Genomic DNA, 17,303 nt, shown 5'->3' on the forward strand with positions numbered 1-17,303 from the left:
TCCTATTGATCTAACCACAAGTACTGTATCAAAATGATGTAGATACAACACACAGAAACAACATGATTCCTTATGTAATTGTTTAATGTTTTTACACCACAAAACGGTTTATTGGCAAGATTTCAGCCTAATCAGCTAATATGGGCCTGATAACTTCCAATTCACTTTCCATCAGCCTACTTTATTTGAGGTTTTGTAAAAACTGGGAGGACAAGTTCAACTCTATTCTTTCAGCAATAATTGAACCAAAGACTTTTGGACAATTTTAGCTAAATTGCTTGTGGCCAGCATTATCATTTTGTCATATAGACAAATAAAATAGATCCATTTTGTGTCTTTTTGTCTGCATGATCAGTGTTCCTGTGTGTCAAGTTTCTTCCAAGTGAGAAGTTGCTGTTAGTGTCTGGTTTTAAAACTTATTTCAGCTCCATGTCAAATTTCCATCCCTGCCAATCAGCGATGAAGGTGATAAATAAAGACAGTTACTACAAAGTCATTTGATTCAGGGCTGAATACCACTTGTAATTTTGTGTTTTTATCCAGGGATATGGGGGTTGAGTGTCCTTTTAGTGGCCACTGCCAATCTGGGGGCAATGACCAAATATGAGTTTCCAAATCATAATCAGGTACACCAAATAATGTTGTATCTAACCTCACTGAAGAGTCAATGCATGTACAAAAATCACGTTCTTGCTATACATTTATGATCTTTGGTTTATCACTGAAGTCCACTGTCTGTTTAACTCCTGCGAGCTGAAGGAGCCAGTTGATGGGCATGTGATCCAGGCGGTTCATGTCAAAATGCCAAAAATGAACTTTAGGGCCTGCAGAGATAAAGGGTGAAATGAAATTTTATATATATATATATATATATATATATATATATATATATATATATATATATATATATATATAATGCAATGGAAAAGATTGAGACTTTTATTTACCCAGATGGAAGAGCTTACCAGGTCCCGCAATGATGGCTCCACCTTGCTGATGCAAGTCACCCTGGAAGTCAAATACAGGACTTGTCATGGCCCTCCATATGCTCTTCACTTGGCCCATAAATAAACCAGATTTCACATGGGGACTGGGGTGTGCTGGGTACATGCAGATGCAACATTTTATTAATTACAGTGTATCTAAGAAAAGGCTGTCTCCTATGGCAACAGCTTGATACTCGCATAGATCAAATACCACCATCATCTGTGAATTTCTCTTCTCTTTTCATCCCAAGCTTTTGGTAAATGCACCTCTCTGGGTCCACATACATTTCAAAGGGATACCCTGTCAGCAAGCAGAAGGGCTGTATAAGAGACAGAAATAAATTCATGATCTTGTATGTTTGAAATAAAGAAAAAACAGGCAAGTTAGTTCTTGACATAACTGATATTGTCTCTTTTGACTTGAGGTATCAAACATCTTTAAACACACACTTTCCATCAAAAAGTATTTTAAAAATGAATTTGAATAAAATTTGCTGTTATATTTAATTTCAGCACACCACATTAACAAATAAGAGAAGGACACATATTTCTAGAAATGCAATTACCTCTATATGGTGATAAACAGACTGACCAATCACAACCAGTCTAATTCCAGCATCCTGCAAAGTCACACAGCAAATTAGGTATTTTTTCCTAGTCACACATTACAATAAAAAAAAAAAAAAAAAAAAAAATAAAAATAAATCCAGCATCTAATTTGCATTTCAAATCTGCACCTATAAACCTTTGGATGTGATTGCCCTGAGGGCATCCATGTGCTGCACATGTCAGGACTCACCTCTAGAGCTTCTCTGGGTACTTTGCTTAAATCATCAACGTACTCTTTGCAGCTGTAGCACAAGAAATTCTGCAGTATATAAGACATGCATGAAAGATCACATGCTGTGTTAGGACTCGCACTGCTACACGTATATCTCTCATGTTTTCAAGTATTCATTCCCCCCATTTCCACCTGGATATCTGTACAGTAAGCTTGACTTCGGCTCACCTGATGCCTGCGATGTCAAGAGACACCTTTTCACGTTCAGTCCACTAAACTGAACCTTTAATAAATTTCCAAATGCATTTTTCAGCTAAATATATTAATAATAATCAGAATGGGGGAAAAAAACCCATAAAAAATAGTATTTTTTTCCCTACCCGCACGAAAATAATAACAGACTTCCTGTCTTCATATAAGCTCTTGAACGGGACAGAGACTCCATGCCGATCATAAATTAAGCAGTCTTCGGTTTCTTTGAGGTCAGTAATGACGGAAAGAGCTGCATTTGTCGAAATCTGCTTAGTTACTTGTCGAGTTATTGGTGAAACTACTTCAGCCATTTTTGCCACGAGACTTCCCAAAGAGAAGCGCTATTTTGGGAGTTGCCCGTTCAAGCTGGAAGAGTTACAGGCTGGATATTCACGCCCATCGGCTCCAGGCAGCTCCCTGCGTATGAAAGACGTAGAAAAAAAGCACCAGAAAGTAGATATAAGCGCCGTCTTTCCTCAGCAATCAGTATACCCTCCTACGACTTCACCACATACTACAGCTTATATTTGTTGGTTAAAAAAAAAAAAAAAAAAAAAAGTCGCCTCAAAAGAAATAGACCGGTTTAGACGCACAACGCTTGCTGTAGTCCACAACGTCACGCCGCACGTCACGTTGTTCACTCGCTTTTGTGTTTACATTGAAGTGGACGTGCTTTGAATGAGAGGAAAGGTGGAGGGAAAAAAACTATCTGTAATGCTGTAATGTTACAAACTGGTGCAGAGTTGAGTGATGACAGTAGTACTACTTAACAGTCATTTATTACACCAGAGAATGAAGGTCAGAGGCTGCAAACTAAGTGTATGGCTGGTAAGTATTTTGTGTTTTTGAACATTATTTCTAGATTAAAGATAAGATAATATTGTTAAGTGGTATGGACCAGGCCTAGTGCTGTGAAAAACATATTTCACAGAGGAAAAGTGTAATAGTAATTCCCTGTTAAATTTGCCTGTTGATAAGCTAAATAAATCTAAATGTAGAACTTTTTGTTTTTAACCCTTTCATGCATAGTGACCTTGTAGTGGGCACCTATTTACAAGCTTTTTCTTGCATATTCATGAATGAGGAGGGTATTTTTGTAAATAAACTGCTTTAGTGGGTTTTTTTTTCTTCACAAAAATGTGAAAAATGTTGCATTGTTTTTATTATTAATTCATGCATGAAAGGTTTAATGAACTTTAAAGTTTACTTTTCAATGTTATTTTTAATGTCCATGCAATGAGGCTTGGAGTTCATAAAAGTGTCTCCATGGCACTTAGAATTTGGCAAATGTGGATTTGATTTAGAAGTTAGAATAAACTGTGTTTGTTTTTTTATCATTTCTGTGCTATAAAATGATCGATTTATAGATCTAAATATAAGTATCAGCCATGTTTTTGTCCCATGTTTGCATCACAAACTGACAGCAAGTCATTAAGGGAGAACCATCACTTATTTTGTTCCACTTAAAGCACTAGCTATAAGACAACAAAGTATGCCGTTGTGTGATTGTTAATGGTTGTAGTTAACAGCAGACATTTTATTTTCTTTTTTAAAGTAGGAATTTCACAAACACAAATAAAAGTTATCTGTATGTTTTTTATTATAAGCCCACAGTTGAGGAACAAGAGCTTTTGTAATTTTTTTTTTTTTTTACAATCTTGCACAGATCATCTTCTAAAGCATGTTTTCTTTTAAGTAATGAAAAAAAAAATCGACCCTTGCATTGATATTTTTAAAAGATAAAGACCCAAATTTAACCAAAAGAGCTCAAAGTGACATTGGCTGCCTTTTTGACATCGCCATCCTTTTCCATGGTTTCCAAAAGTAATTACAAAATTGGATTCACCCAACCACAGAATAGTTTTACATCTTCAGAGAAAACAGTAGTGTTATTAGCATCACATCTGACTTCTTTTTTGCATTGTGGTGGTTTCCCCAACAGCATACTAAAACTTTGACCTGCATTCGTGGATTGCACACCAAACTGTGTTCACAGACTTATTTAAGCATGTTCCTGAGCTCATGCAATGATTTCCAACAGAAAATCATGTCAATTTTGAATGCAGTGCTGTCTGAGGCCCTGGAGATCACAAGCATTCAGCTTCAACCTGCCTTCTCTTGTGCTCTCAGAGATCCCTTCTGATTCTCTTAAACTTTTGATGGTGGTCTCTTCAGTGTCTTTGAAATGTAACATTGAGGAATATTTTTTTCTGAAATTGTCCCATAATTTTAGACATTAGCAATTTTTCTCGCACGTTGTTGAGTTATTGTCTAGTTAAATATCTGCGATACGTCTCTCTGAAATGTTCATTTGAAACCCAGTCCTGTTACTGACCAGTCAGCACAATTAGCTGTCAAATGCTCTTCCACTTGTTGTTGAGATCTGCAAATTAATTTAAATTATCAGATTTTCTTGCACTTCTACCAACTCTGATTCCAGTTTGAGATGTGCTGATGCTATCAAATTCAATATGCACTAACATTATCAACAAAACAGTGCAGTTTTTTTTACTTTCATTTTTGGATGTGTTATTTATGTTTTATTGTTAAAAACAAGAGTCTTGCAAATAATTGCTTTTTTTTTTTTAATTTCAATTTTATTATTTTTTACTTTTACCAAGTATCTCAACTTTTTCAGAATTTTTTGCTGTCACATTTAGGTCATTTTGCATATCAGTGTGTCTCTTTATGCTACATCTCCTCAATTACATCTCTGTTTTGTTTATTTCTTGTAAGCCTGATGACCTTGAATAGCTTAGGTCTATGCTCTTCACCCCTTCATGTATGTGTCCTTAAGTGGAAGTTGCATTCTTCAGCAAAATTTTACTGTTTTTTCTTATCACCTAGGTGGTTTATATCAGTAGCCTTTGAAGTTCCCTAATGGTCCTGCATGGTAATCCCCTAATTTTGCCTCAAGACTTGTGGAGAGCTTCAACTCTGACCTAGTGAAACAATCAGTGAATAGGATTAAATATAATGAGAAAAAAGTTCATGACCATGCACACAGTGAGCTTACGGCTGGAACATAATGTTACAACGCTTTCATTATTTTCTTTCACTTGACAGACAGTCTCATTCAGTGCCTGCCTCCAAGATGAATTACGAATCGCCCTCGTCGGCTTCCTTATTGCTGCCCTCTCGGTGCGGAAGTGTTGTCCTCCAGAGCAGCAGCAGAGGCTGAGCCAGAGCTGCCACTGTTTGGATAAATACCACGGCACTTCACACACAGGTTTTCTTGCGTCTATGTCTCCACTGCTGACTCCTCCGCTCCCACCTTGGCCGTGTTGCATTGCATTATTATGCCGCCCGGAGTGAGGGAGCACCGTGTGAAGTGGTGAGAGCTGCTTCTTCTCGAGAGCTATTTTAGCTAACTTAGCATCTGATGATGGAGCTGGCTGGCCTGTCAGAAAGCTGTTAGCTTGTGTCATTTTCTTTTGAATGAGAGTGGGACTATGAGCAAATCTAAGTCATGAATCTATGAATTGTTTAGAAAAAGCACGCACACGACACATTTAGAGTGCTTTTTGTGTTTGCGTATGCTAAACAAATGACCACCTGTTCACTGTTTACATCTTTGTGTTTTCATTTCGGCAGCAACCAAAACAAGCAGCGTCACTGAGAAGCAGCTACATTCATTATTACTAAACACATAAGATTAATGAGCGTTTGCAACACTTGGCAAATGTTTTATTTATTTATTTTTTAGAAAACAAAATGCCAATCTAGTGGTTTTCACAGTGGATGAACACGGCTGTAGAGGCTGCTACTTATGGTGGATCTAATGAAGATTTGTGCTGTGCACTGAGTTTACTTTAATGATGAAAGTGAGAAAATTAACTTGACAGTATTGGTTGCCATCGTTCTTCCATCATCATAAATATGTTGCTGCATAAATCTATCTAGATTTTTATTTGACACACAACGGAACTTCAAATTAGCATTTTAGTAGTTTTATTAAGCCATACACTCACGTTGTTTACGTTTCTTCTGTTCATAGATGATTTATGCAATGATTTATTAGTTTTCCCCTTATGCTGCGGAGTGGAAATGGACTACTGTATCTACATTTATGCTGACTTATCAACAATATTTGTAAGAACTAGGGCTGTGACGATATGCTTTTGTCCCGATTTGATTCGATTTTTTGGGTGCCGATTCGATTTAAATTGCGATTCTCACAATTCTCCAATATTGCTGATTTTTGTAGACTAAAACAAAAACAAACAAAAAAAATGGATAAAACTTTTTTTGCTCCTCATTTTTCTTGATTTCAATGAGGTAAAAATAACACAGTAGTCAGATCATCATTCTGATGCTATAACCCCCAAGAAGACAAGTAAAAGATCAATAAAAACAATATAAATGACAAAAATTTTATTGTGGATTAATTTTATTCATTTGAAAAAAAAAAAAAAAAAGAATCGATTTTTTTTAATGAAAAAAAAAAATCAATTTTAAAATTGTGAAGAAAAAAATCCAGAATTCAGATTTTTTTGTTTTCCGATCTTCCCACCCCTACTAAAAACTGTTCAAAGGGATGGAGAATTTGTGTGTGCATCGTCTTAACTTCTTCCTACATTTTATGTTTTTCACCTTCGCCACTTCCATAAAATTAGGAACGCACCGATCCACTTTTTGGGAGTTCCGATATTGATATCTGAAATTTGAATATCTGCAGATACTGATATTTGCTGATAACAAATCTGTTTGTGTGAACATTATTTTTTACTATGGTTATTACTGCTGTTTTATCTGTAAGATTTCATTAGGTTGTAATAAATTATGCGTCCTTTCTTAAGTTACCTCACTAATACAAATATAATAACATTACAGATCTAACAATTTCAAAATTTTTTAATTTGATTTGGCACATTTTACCCAAATACAACTATGCATGTGCGATTACGACACAAAGATCTAGCTTTTAGTGTAACAAAAAATGTCACATTGTAACATTCAACATTTATTTCTTTTAAAACTTGTCCGAAGCATGTCATCAAACACTGCACTGGCCTGACTAGTGTGATATCGGTTGTGGTATTGGAACACTTTTATTAATACCAAGTATGAGTACACACACGGTATTGAGCTGATACTGATATTGGTATCGGTGCATCCCTATTTGCAATGAGATTTTAAGTCTCCGTTAGGCCTCCAGTGTTGTGGCTCAAACCATGTACAAGTGTATATCTTTAAGTTCATTTACATAGTAACAGGGTTATAACGTAAATGGTGAAACCATAAAAAATACCTGTTATACGGGGAAACTTTCATACATTGTAACCTTAATACATGTCCCCTGTTTTCATATCAGTAAGAAGTAAAAAGAGAAAAAAAGACAGACTATATTTCCCTTTCTGTAATAAAGTACAAAATCACCATGAAGTTTAATTGAAGTGATCAGCAGTCTGTATCCCCTCTGTCACTCTGAATTAAGGCGATTTCCCATTTTTTTATATGAAACATTGCAACGCACCAGAGAAAATAGTTGGCTCAGGATTGAGATTTATTTCGATTGTTAAGTTTGTTGTTATTATTGCATACATTGTTATGTAAAAGTAAATTATCTGATTACAATGAAATGGATTTATTCCTGTTCTAGAGTTTCCTTGAATCATCTATATGGGCCATCTTCTCTCGAAAAATGGTTTACGCCTGAAGAAAAGGACACGCAAGTTGCATCACAGGAAGAAGAAGAAGAGGAACTGTTTCTTGCAGGGACCTTGCATGCTCTGCTTCATCGTCCACAGCAACAGCAGTGGTTTTGACGACGACAGCGACCATCTGGAGACCGGTGTCAACGGGTGCCGTCACAACAGCATCACAGGAATCAGCGTCCCAGGCGTCGGTGAAGTCGGCATCGGAGCAACAGCTGCCTCCAAGCTCGCAGAGCGATACGCATCGCTTGCATCTCCTGACGACTGCTCCAAGTTTCTGCTGTCACAGAGGGAGCTAGCTATCTGGGAAGGTCAGGGCAGGAGCATTTTGTCTGCTGTACCTGCAAAACTAATTCCACCACCGGTGCTGTTCAGAACCGCTGGTGTGTCTGTGACCGTGCCCATACCTCTGCCTGTGCCCGGCTGCACCAGTGACTACACTGAGATGGTAAGCACCAACACTGCTAAACATTGTAGCTGATAAAGAAGTAGCATGAATATATAATGACACAAGCTGCTTTGGTTTGAAATGAAATATTTTGAATGATGATTCAGATCTTCAAGTAATACTTTATTCCAAAACTAAGTTGTAGGTGTAATTTCAGTGACTTCTGGACTGATGATACAGAATGCCAAAGAGGCACCAGAACAGCAACCCCCCCCCTCTAAAAAAAAAAAAAAAACAAAAATAAAGAAAAGCTTTTGTGTATATCAGCTAAGTAAGTATTTCAAAGCTTTAGACTACAAATGAGGTGCTTCTGTAATCTCAAGATGCAACAACACAACTGCAGCCATCATAAATCCAATCTGTTCGTGTCTGTTTACAACACTGAATACCAGTCAGTCTGATCTCTCACACTCTGACTGAGACCCAGCTCAGGAAGATGCTGCTTTAACAACAGTGGTGCCCAAAGTTGATCCTCGAGGGCTGCTGTCCTACAGGTTTAAGAAGTATCCCTGCTCCAACACACCTGGTTTCCATTAAATTGACCCAACAGCCAATGAAGTTCTGCACAATGACTGATTAGTTTGAATCAGGTGTGTCGGAACAGGGATACATGGAAAGCTGGCAGGATTGCGACCCTTGAGGACCGAAGCTGTGCCTGCCTGGTGTAGGACATTAATAACTCACCATAGCTTTGGTATGGTGTAGGAAGTTTGTGGTCTTTCCATACTGTAATTGTAACGGACACCTTAACAGTAAAAAGTGCTGTGACTTATCTGAGAAAAAAACGACAACACAGGTTTCACCTGGCTGATATGGTGTCTTTGGCTGCAGGTGTGTAAGAGGAAGTGCTCAGAGGTGCAGAGGTGCACCCCTTGCAAGCAGCCACGCTGTGCCTTCGCTGCTCCTGACGGAGGGCTGGAGCATGGCGGAGGAGGAGGAGGAGGAGAGTCGGCCTCAAACTCTGAAACTGGTCGCTCCCACCCTTCCCTCTGTCCGGTCCCCTCCTCTTCCTCATCTGCTTCCTCTTCGTCATCACCTACTGATGGCTGCTGTGGGTTGAGTCTCCATGGGGACTCACCCCACAGTTCAGACTCTTCGCCGTGCTGTCTGCATCATTACGATGACTGCCAAGCGAGAAGTTCTGATGCTGCTGATCATTTAAGTATTAACCACTTGCCTTCTTCCATCCTTCTTAAGGTAAGAAGGGGTTTTGTTTATGTGGTTATCTGCTGGTTCTGTACAGTCAAGTTGAGACAGAAAACTTAGCTGCATGTTTTTGTGTTCAACAACCAATGAGAATGAATTGTTGATGAATAATCTTATTTTTGTCTTCCCACACTTCATAGGTGCTGTCCCACTTGACAGTGAAGGAGCGCTGTCTTTGTGCCTCTCTGGTTTGTAAGTACTGGAGGGACCTCTGCTTGGACTTCCAGTTCTGGAAGCAAATCGACCTCAGTGGCCTACAACAAGTAAGAGACTCGGTGTCTGAAGAAATTATTCTTTAAATGCAAGAAAGTTATACTTTTTAAATATTCTTTCGAGTTTTTCTTATAATAAAGTACAAAAGCTCTTATGAATAATGTTTGAAACTAACGTTTTCTCTCCTTGTGTTGCTTTTTTCTCAGGTCAACGATGATCTCCTTATGAAAATAGCTTCTCGGAGACAGAATGTGACAGAAATTAACATCTCAGACTGCAGAGGGGTTCATGACTATGGCGTGTCCTCTCTGGCCTCACACTGTCCAGGCCTGCAGAAGTACACAGCCTACCGGTGCAAGCAGCTGTGTGACATCTCGCTGTCAGCCTTGGCCACACACTGCCTTCTCCTGGTCAAAGTGCATGTGGGAAATCAGGACAAACTCACAGATGCGCCATTGAAAAAGGTAATCTTTCAAACTGGACTGGAGAGACAGGGCATCTAATCCTCTTGGTTAGACTTCAATGGCAAGATCATAAAAGTGAAAGGGGTACTTATGTAAAATAAAAAGTTGAAATATTTGAATAATTCTTGCATTTATTTCCTCAGCTGGGAGCAAACTGCAGTGAGCTGAGGGACGTCCACTTGGGTCAGTGCTATGGCATCACAGATGAGGGCATGATAGCCTTGGCTAGAGGATGTCCAAAACTACAGAGACTCTACTTGCAAGAGAACAAAATGGTCAGTTTCCCAGATGTTTTCTCTCTTTCTTATATGTTCACTTTTTTATTTTTCTTCCCAGTGTCTGCTCTGTGGTTTCCCCTTGTTCATAAGCTCCCTACCAGTACATGGGTGTTTATTCTTTACTTTTTGGTGTCTTCTATAGAGGTGGGTTCCTGTGCAGTCGTACCCCAAAACTGTATCTTGCTTCTGTTTTGTTCTATACATCATACGCCTCTCAGTCAGAGACCTTGGACTGTCATCTTATATTTAGCCATGAAATATAAACGAATATAGAAAGTCCCAAACTATCCTAAATCGCCACTGGATGTCACTGTTTTCTGGAAACTCCTGGCTGGCTGCTTTCCCTGTGCAGGCTACAACAATATATATATATTTCTCCATCAAATCACAATCGCTTGTCTTGTTTGTATTTTCTGTCCAGCATTGGATGCTGATATGGACAGAAACATGTTGTTATTATAATGCAGTTTGGATTGCCCATTCCACGCCCTCATTTTCTAAATCTTTGTTTCTGTAAAGGACTCACCCTTTTTCTGTTTAGTGTTTCTCCAGCATCCATGAGTTATCGTGACCCTGTTGAATTAGTCCACTTTAAGCCGTTAACAGTCGTTCAGTTTATTAAAACCCCATTTATCAATTTAAAAGTAAATGAGATTAACAATTACCTCTAGGTGAGAGATTGTTATTGCTGCTAATTTCAGACAGCCATTTCTTTTTTTTAGATATGAGTGGGTTGTTTTCATTTTGGCTTCCTTGCATTTGGGCAGAGAAAAATAAACTAAGCTCACATGAGAAGGGTTATGTCATGGCCGTTGGCACTTTGGTTGATTGTCTTATAAACATGTTAGATTGTTAAAAGGGAAGTTCTGTCCCCCAGCTGCTAAGATAAAAAGAAAACAGATTTTGATGTTTTGTTGAAAAAATTGCTTGTAATTGCTGTTTCCGTGAGTCTGATGCTTTAAGATTCACATATATGCATCCTCATCCGTGAGTTCATGCTGCTTTTGTGTTCATTCAGAGTTGACATCAACTCCTACTGCTGGTACATGGATCATGCACAAAGTGTCTGAATATCCTTTCAGCAGATCAGCTGATCGTTGACCAACTGGGGACTTCTCTGGGAAAAAAACATAATAGATGGTTGAACTCTTGTGGAATGATTGTGTGGGTCGAGCCCTTGTCTGACACATAAACCGATCCAGTAAACCCTGCTGAAATGGGCCTTTTTGCTTTTTAGTGTACTATAAATTGCAGTGTCATGGGACAGTCGTGAAAGCCTCTTAAAGCCACGTTGTTATGTCTCGTCTTCCCTCCTGGCTTTTGCTGCATATTCCTGTGTCTGTCTGTCCTAATCAATCACAGATGAGGATGAGTCTTTCAACCACTTTGATCTGCTTTCCTCTAAAATGGAATAAATGAATCATTTCAGGATGTTTCTGTGTGGTCTTGCACTCGCCCCCCCCCCCCCCCCCCCCCCCCCTTTTTTTTTTTTTTTTTTTTTGTGTCATGTGCACGCCCACATACATTTTTCTTTTTCTCTCCTTCTCTGTTTCCTGCCGTGGGTTTGCTTTCAGTTCCTTGATGGAGGGTTTGTTTTATCTGCGTTAAGACCATATCAAGCTCTGTAGATTTTTGGACGGATTTAAGGAAATACGTTTGTGGAACTTTAAGAAAGCGTTGAACTTTACCTGAATGAACAACTAAAGTAGTGCTCCTTCTTTTCAGCTTCTTCTGATAAATGTGTAAAACTCAAAATCGTGTTTTTTGTTGTTTTGGTTCGCAGATCAAACATCAAGGCGTACCTTTTTCAGGACTTAAAGAGGGTGTGCTTTTCTTTCTCCAAGACAATATTCCTTACAAGATATTATAAAAACACTTGTGCCTTGTGGAAGTGGACATTAGATTTTCTAGCGTTAGAATGAGCATGCCCCTATACTAATCAGAAAGTTGTCTTGCAGCTGACAAACTGCTGTGTGCTCTTTCACTGCTTGTTAGCCTGGGGCCAAATCAGCCCTGGGCTATGGATAACCCTTGGCTAGTGAAAAGTAGGTGACTCTGGTGTGTCTGCCCTCTATTTTTTGACATCCACACTGCATTCTTTATTGGGATTCATGCACTATTTATGCCAGAGTTGGTTTTATTGCACCAGTTGCCTTTTAAAGCTGATTGTCATCTTATCAAGTTTTTATTTTTATTTTTTTTTGTTTGCTCTTCCATCCTTATTCCCTTGTTCCCCAACACCTTGGAAGGGCAGATGCTCTGAGAATAACAAATTCCCCTTTTCCTCATCTCACTTCAATGCGCCATTGGGGGCAGAGGCAACCTTGAAAGTTCAGAAGCGAGTACTGTCTGTTCCCTGAAGTCTCTCGGATGAGCGGTGGAGAAGTTGGATAAACCTCCTGTCACCCATCTTTTCATTTTGGTAAATTTGCTGCAGTGTTTCTCTGAATCAAACATGTTCCAATTTTGGAAACGTTTCTGCTGTGGAAGCATTTTTTTCTTCTCTTTTCCAGTCTTTTAAAGAAATGTTATCTGCCTTCCTGTCTTGTTAAAATCAAAGTCTGGGCTTAATTTTCCCTGCGGCGTGATAGGAACATTTTCCACGGGCTCATCTCAAAGACGCTGTCTCTTTCTCAGCCTCTGCCTTTGATTATTTACAGTTTTAATTAGTCCAAAATGTGGAAATGTAAGTGGAATTAGAGATGACCTAACATAGATTAACACGTGCCCTCAATTTAGGTGTAATTACCACTCTGCATGTCCAATCAGGGCTTTTCTCCTGTGCTTTTCGCCATGTTTCCCAGCTTTTTTTTTTTTTTTTTTGTGTGGATGTGGAATGGAAAGGAATGCCTTTGAAAGTGGAACAATGTGAAAGATGAACTATCATTATGAAGTGTGTTTCTTGGCCACAGGTTGATAAATGAGGCCTCATTTTTTCTGCTCTGACTGGCTGTCTGTCTAAAGTGTCAGTAGTTTGGTTTTTCCTGGCTGTGGGAACGATAGCGAGGTTCCACAGTTTCCATCAGGCGTAATCGCAGATTAAATTATATATTGACATTAGCTGATGTAATTAGCTGAATTAGAGGGAGAGCAAAGACAAAGGAGAAGAGATAATGGTAGCTTTCAGTTAATATGGGATAGACCTCTTGACATGAACCAACACACACATACAAACATGTCTAATTAAAACACTGGAAGTGCCTCTTGCACGAGAACAAGTGGATAGAAAAGCTGCCAGCTGTACTGGAATCTCTTATGGAAACTTTGTTTATTGTGATTGAATGTCATCAGAAATTAATAGAACCACTCTGCCCATCCACACACACAGTTACACAAGCACACACGCAGTGCATGGTCCATCTCCCCAGTCCCTTCCAGTCTCCTATAACAGCCTTTTTGACCTTTTCAGGATGTCGAATGTCAGATGTTGCATGATATATTTAGTCAGTTTAACTGCTAATGGCGCTGGATTATGTCTGTCAGAGTGAGCAAAAGCTCCAGAATTTCCTTGCCTCCATGTCATCAAGAAGTCTCTTTCATTTTTCCTTTTTGCCTTTCACTCCCTCGGTCTGTCTTTGTCTTTGTTGATTTTGGAAGTAGCTATATGTATTTAAGGTGAAGCTGAAATTTATTGAACATAACTCTGGAGAGTTGTGGATTTTTTTTTGTCCATTTATATTTTATTCAGGAGAGGTGTTTGACAAAAAAGTCTTGGCATTTTTCCTGAGAAATTGTTGAAGCTGAAACCTTCATATTTTCTGCCTTAAAAGAAGTTAGGAATATGAAATTTAAAAAAAAAGAGACAAAAAGTTTAGAGCTTTGATTGTAAATGGTTAAATTGATCATAATGTGACAGCAACAAAATTAATATAAAAGGGGTCGCATCTGGTCTCAGGGTGTTACATAACACCAGAGATCCTCAATCCTGGTCCTCAAGGGCCAGTGTTTTCTTAGTGTCCCTGCTGCAACACACCTGACTCAGACTCAGACAAGCTCTGCACTAGTCTGCTAACTATACATTGATTTGAATCAGGTGTGTTGCAGCGGTGACACTTGGAAAACCTGCAGGACACCATCTGTTGAGGAATGAGGATCCCTGCATCACACAGTGCAGCTGTTGCATAGAAAACAACAGTTTTGCAAAAAAAACAAAAAAAAAACAAAAAAAAAGTGCATTATGGGAATAGAAAGCACCTTTTGTGAAAAGTTTTTATTGTAGTGAACATTAAATTTTATAAAAGATTCAATGAATTATCAGCCTTTTCTGCTTTACGACAAGAAACTAAGCCAATAGTTGCTGTCATAAAAGTGCCAGTCGTTATGTACCCAGTTCATTTTTCTCTCTAATTGCGTAATTATCTGGTTTTTATTCGTGCACACCCCATCCAAGTTTCTGAATCCGGTTAACGGCCATTACCCATTTGACTCTGTGTAATACAGCCAGCTGTAACAAAGCCTGTACCACAAACGTCTGAAGGCACTGTGCAGCCAGGTTTTATTGCTCCAAACGGGGCGGATGGAAATTTGTCTTAATTTGCAGTTTCATTTGCAATGTTTCAAAAGTCACGTCAAATCCACCCCCCACTTTTAGGAAAACTGGGAAACTCCAGAGAGATGTTGTTGAGTATCAGGATGATATGTAGGCATATCTTTTTTCTGTTTTCCACCAGTTTACATATTTTAACCTCAGTTTAGGAACATTTGCTTGGGTCCAGTAGAGAAGAACATTTCATTTGATCTTTTATGTCTTTGCAATTTTTTTTTTGTGTTATTTAATGATTAATAGATAAAAGAAAAACTTAAACGTATCAACTAATCTTAAAAGCAACCAAATGAATTATTAAATAAATACAAAACCAAGATGTATCTCACTGAATCATTGGTAAAAATCTAAGAGTTTTGTTGCCGCTTACATTCTCAGTAGGTTGTCTATGTTAACTCCACACTCCCGCCTTCAATATCCTCCTTTTCATTTCTATTGAAGTGCCTCTGCATTGATCTCTGGCTCCAAAAAGCTTCTGTCTGCGTGTTTGTGTGGTTCAGCCTTTTCCTGAAGTGTAATCGGATGCATTAATGAGCGCTGACTTCAACCAGGACTGCTGGCTGCGCTCAGGCACAGACTTTGTCAATATGTTCTCTGTGCCGGCCGCTCAAGAACAAAAGAAGTTTTAAAAGGAGCGAAAGAAAAGAAAGAAAGCAAAAACACTTTGGGAAATGTGCATCTGTGGAGTGTATTTACCTCCAAGCAGAGATCTCACCTTGCTGCACTGTTTTCTTTTCAATATTACTCACCCTGTGAAAAAATCAGCATCAGCGCTTTTTTTCCCCCTTTTCTTCACAGAGTCTATCAATAGCACAGGTTAAATTACTTTTAAAAAGAAAAAAAAAAACATGGAGGAGCAGCTGAATGCTTTCTTGGATTTCCCGACTAGCTCTGTTAGAAGTATTAACCTTGTGGAAAGAAAACAAAGTCAGTTCAATAGCAGACATAAAAACGCAGAGGTGGGACCGCCGCCGACACGTCTGACTTTATATGGTTGGACAGTGGCTGGGTACTAAAAATGACAACGGTTAAGCTGGAGGTAGAAATGGAAAACTGCTGAAGTATTCAGGAAAGCTGCTGGTAATGTTTAAAAATCTCCTAGGGAAATTTGGTAAGCTTCATTTTAGCCCTTTGTGTACAATTTTTAACATTTGTTTACTTGTTTTAAAAGGCAAAATGAAAGCAGCATGTGAACATACTAGTTGCAGGGTGCTTCTTGGTTGTCGTGTTTAGTCTTCACCTGCAGAGGGTGCAGTAGGACTGCAGAAAAGCAGCAATGACAGGGTGACAATGAAGCGAACAACCGGGCAGCTTAGAGGTCCTCTAATACTGTAACGTCTCATCAGAGAGCCGAAATAGTTTTTAAAGACTTCAGTAAGTTGATGAATACTTAAATGACCCACCCTCCCTCTGTTTTTACCGTTTTTTTTCTCTCTCTGTGGTTTACCTGTAACATGTTCTCGGCAGAAATCTTCATTTGAATTTAAACAAGAGCAATGCTTTAAAACCTGCTGACATGAGGAGTTTAATACATTCCTGCACAAATATAAACGAGTGGTTACTGTTTGCACTTTTCATGTCCTATGTAAGAACTTGAATCCTATTAAAATGAAAACGTGTGTTGTCTCACCTGTAAATCGAAACTCTGAATGGCCTTTGCAACGGTAATGCATAATCTCTTAGTGCTGGAGATATTTTAGTGGCACTCATCTCCATTACATTATCAAGCATTTGCCTGCAGCTATCAGAGTGCCAGAAAAGCTCTGAGGAATGTTAATGTGAGCATTACTTCCATATCTATGCTTTCTCACTCGCTTGGCCTGGCTGACTGCGGGGAGAGACAGAAGCCAGAGATGATGGGTAAAGCTGAGATTAAACTTGCGTTTCAGGTTTTGCTCACCATACACTGCTTTCAAGCTAACATTTCACTGTAGTTGACTCAGACAGGTTAGATGGTCTTCAATCTAGTTTTACTAAATAAAAACATTGTTGTGTTCTTTCGTGTGGTTTCTAAATTCTGAGCATCTGTTCATTTTCCGTTTTTAAGAAATAAGAAAGCAAGCAAGGTTTTATTTTTTGTGGTGAACTACCAGATAAAACAAGTTTTTCATTATGTTAGAGATTTTTTTCTGATTTAGCTTATATTAAACCTTAAAAGTTGCAAATTTGATATTTGGATTCTTGTTTTAATATTTTTTGACGTTAGATGTAAAATGTTGAGAGAAATGCTGAAATGCACTGATCAACTGGTCGAGGTAGATGGCCGTCCTTCCTGAGCCGGGTTCTGCTTCAGGTATTTCCTTCTTGTTAAGAGAGATTTTTGTTCTTTTCCACTATTGACTGCAGCTCCAACATTAAAGATTTGAATCAAATAGAAAATTTCAGTAGAATCTGTTGGTTTTCTTAGCTAAGCAACTGAGATTTAGTTACTGGCTCATATAAATAGTTATTTTGTCAAATGGTGTTGTTTTGGTT

The 17,303-nt window shown here is 38.6% G+C and overlaps 2 protein-coding genes across 2 annotated transcripts in view; one reads left to right on the forward strand and one right to left on the reverse strand.

Annotated features, from left to right (window-relative positions):
- Positions 1-119: 119 nt before the first annotated feature.
- prxl2c (peroxiredoxin like 2C) lies at positions 120-2,545 on the reverse strand. The gene is made up of 6 exons (XM_079251434.1): positions 2,148-2,545; positions 1,786-1,854; positions 1,553-1,606; positions 1,198-1,306; positions 966-1,100; positions 120-824 (listed from the first exon to the last, which is right to left on the reverse strand). The coding sequence occupies exons 1-6, from the start codon at positions 2,328-2,330 to the stop codon at positions 694-696; spliced, it is 681 nt and encodes a 226-aa protein (XP_079107560.1). The 5' UTR covers positions 2,331-2,545; the 3' UTR covers positions 120-693.
- A 2,651-nt stretch (positions 2,546-5,196) lies between these two features.
- The window catches only part of fbxl17 (F-box and leucine-rich repeat protein 17), a 240,334-nt gene continuing 228,227 nt past the window's right edge, over positions 5,197-17,303 (forward strand). Inside the window, exons 1-6 of the mRNA XM_079250767.1 lie at positions 5,197-5,353; positions 7,622-8,124; positions 8,956-9,321; positions 9,471-9,593; positions 9,750-10,007; positions 10,151-10,282. Coding sequence (XP_079106893.1) covers positions 7,642-8,124; positions 8,956-9,321; positions 9,471-9,593; positions 9,750-10,007; positions 10,151-10,282 — 1,362 coding nt within the window. The 5' untranslated portion in view covers positions 5,197-5,353; positions 7,622-7,641. The remainder of the gene's footprint in view (positions 5,354-7,621; positions 8,125-8,955; positions 9,322-9,470; positions 9,594-9,749; positions 10,008-10,150; positions 10,283-17,303) is intronic.

The sequence above is a fragment of the Telmatherina bonti genome (assembly GCF_933228915.1).
Source record: "Telmatherina bonti genome assembly, chromosome: 13".
Classification (NCBI taxonomy): domain Eukaryota; kingdom Metazoa; phylum Chordata; class Actinopteri; order Atheriniformes; family Telmatherinidae; genus Telmatherina; species Telmatherina bonti.

What these genes read in the sequence shown, in the direction of transcription:
- prxl2c (XM_079251434.1), bottom strand. Translation starts at nt 2,330, where the DNA reads ATGGCTGAAGTAGTTTCACCAATAACTCGACAAGTAACTAAGCAGATT. An exon ending in CTGTTATTATTTTCGTGCGG is followed by an intron (nt 1,855 to 2,147) that starts GTAGGGAAAAAA and finishes TATATACTGCAG; the next exon opens with AATTTCTTGTGCTACAGCTG. An exon ending in GAAATTCACAGATGATGGTG is followed by an intron (nt 1,101 to 1,197) that starts GTATTTGATCTA and finishes GCATGTACCCAG; the next exon opens with CACACCCCAGTCCCCATGTG.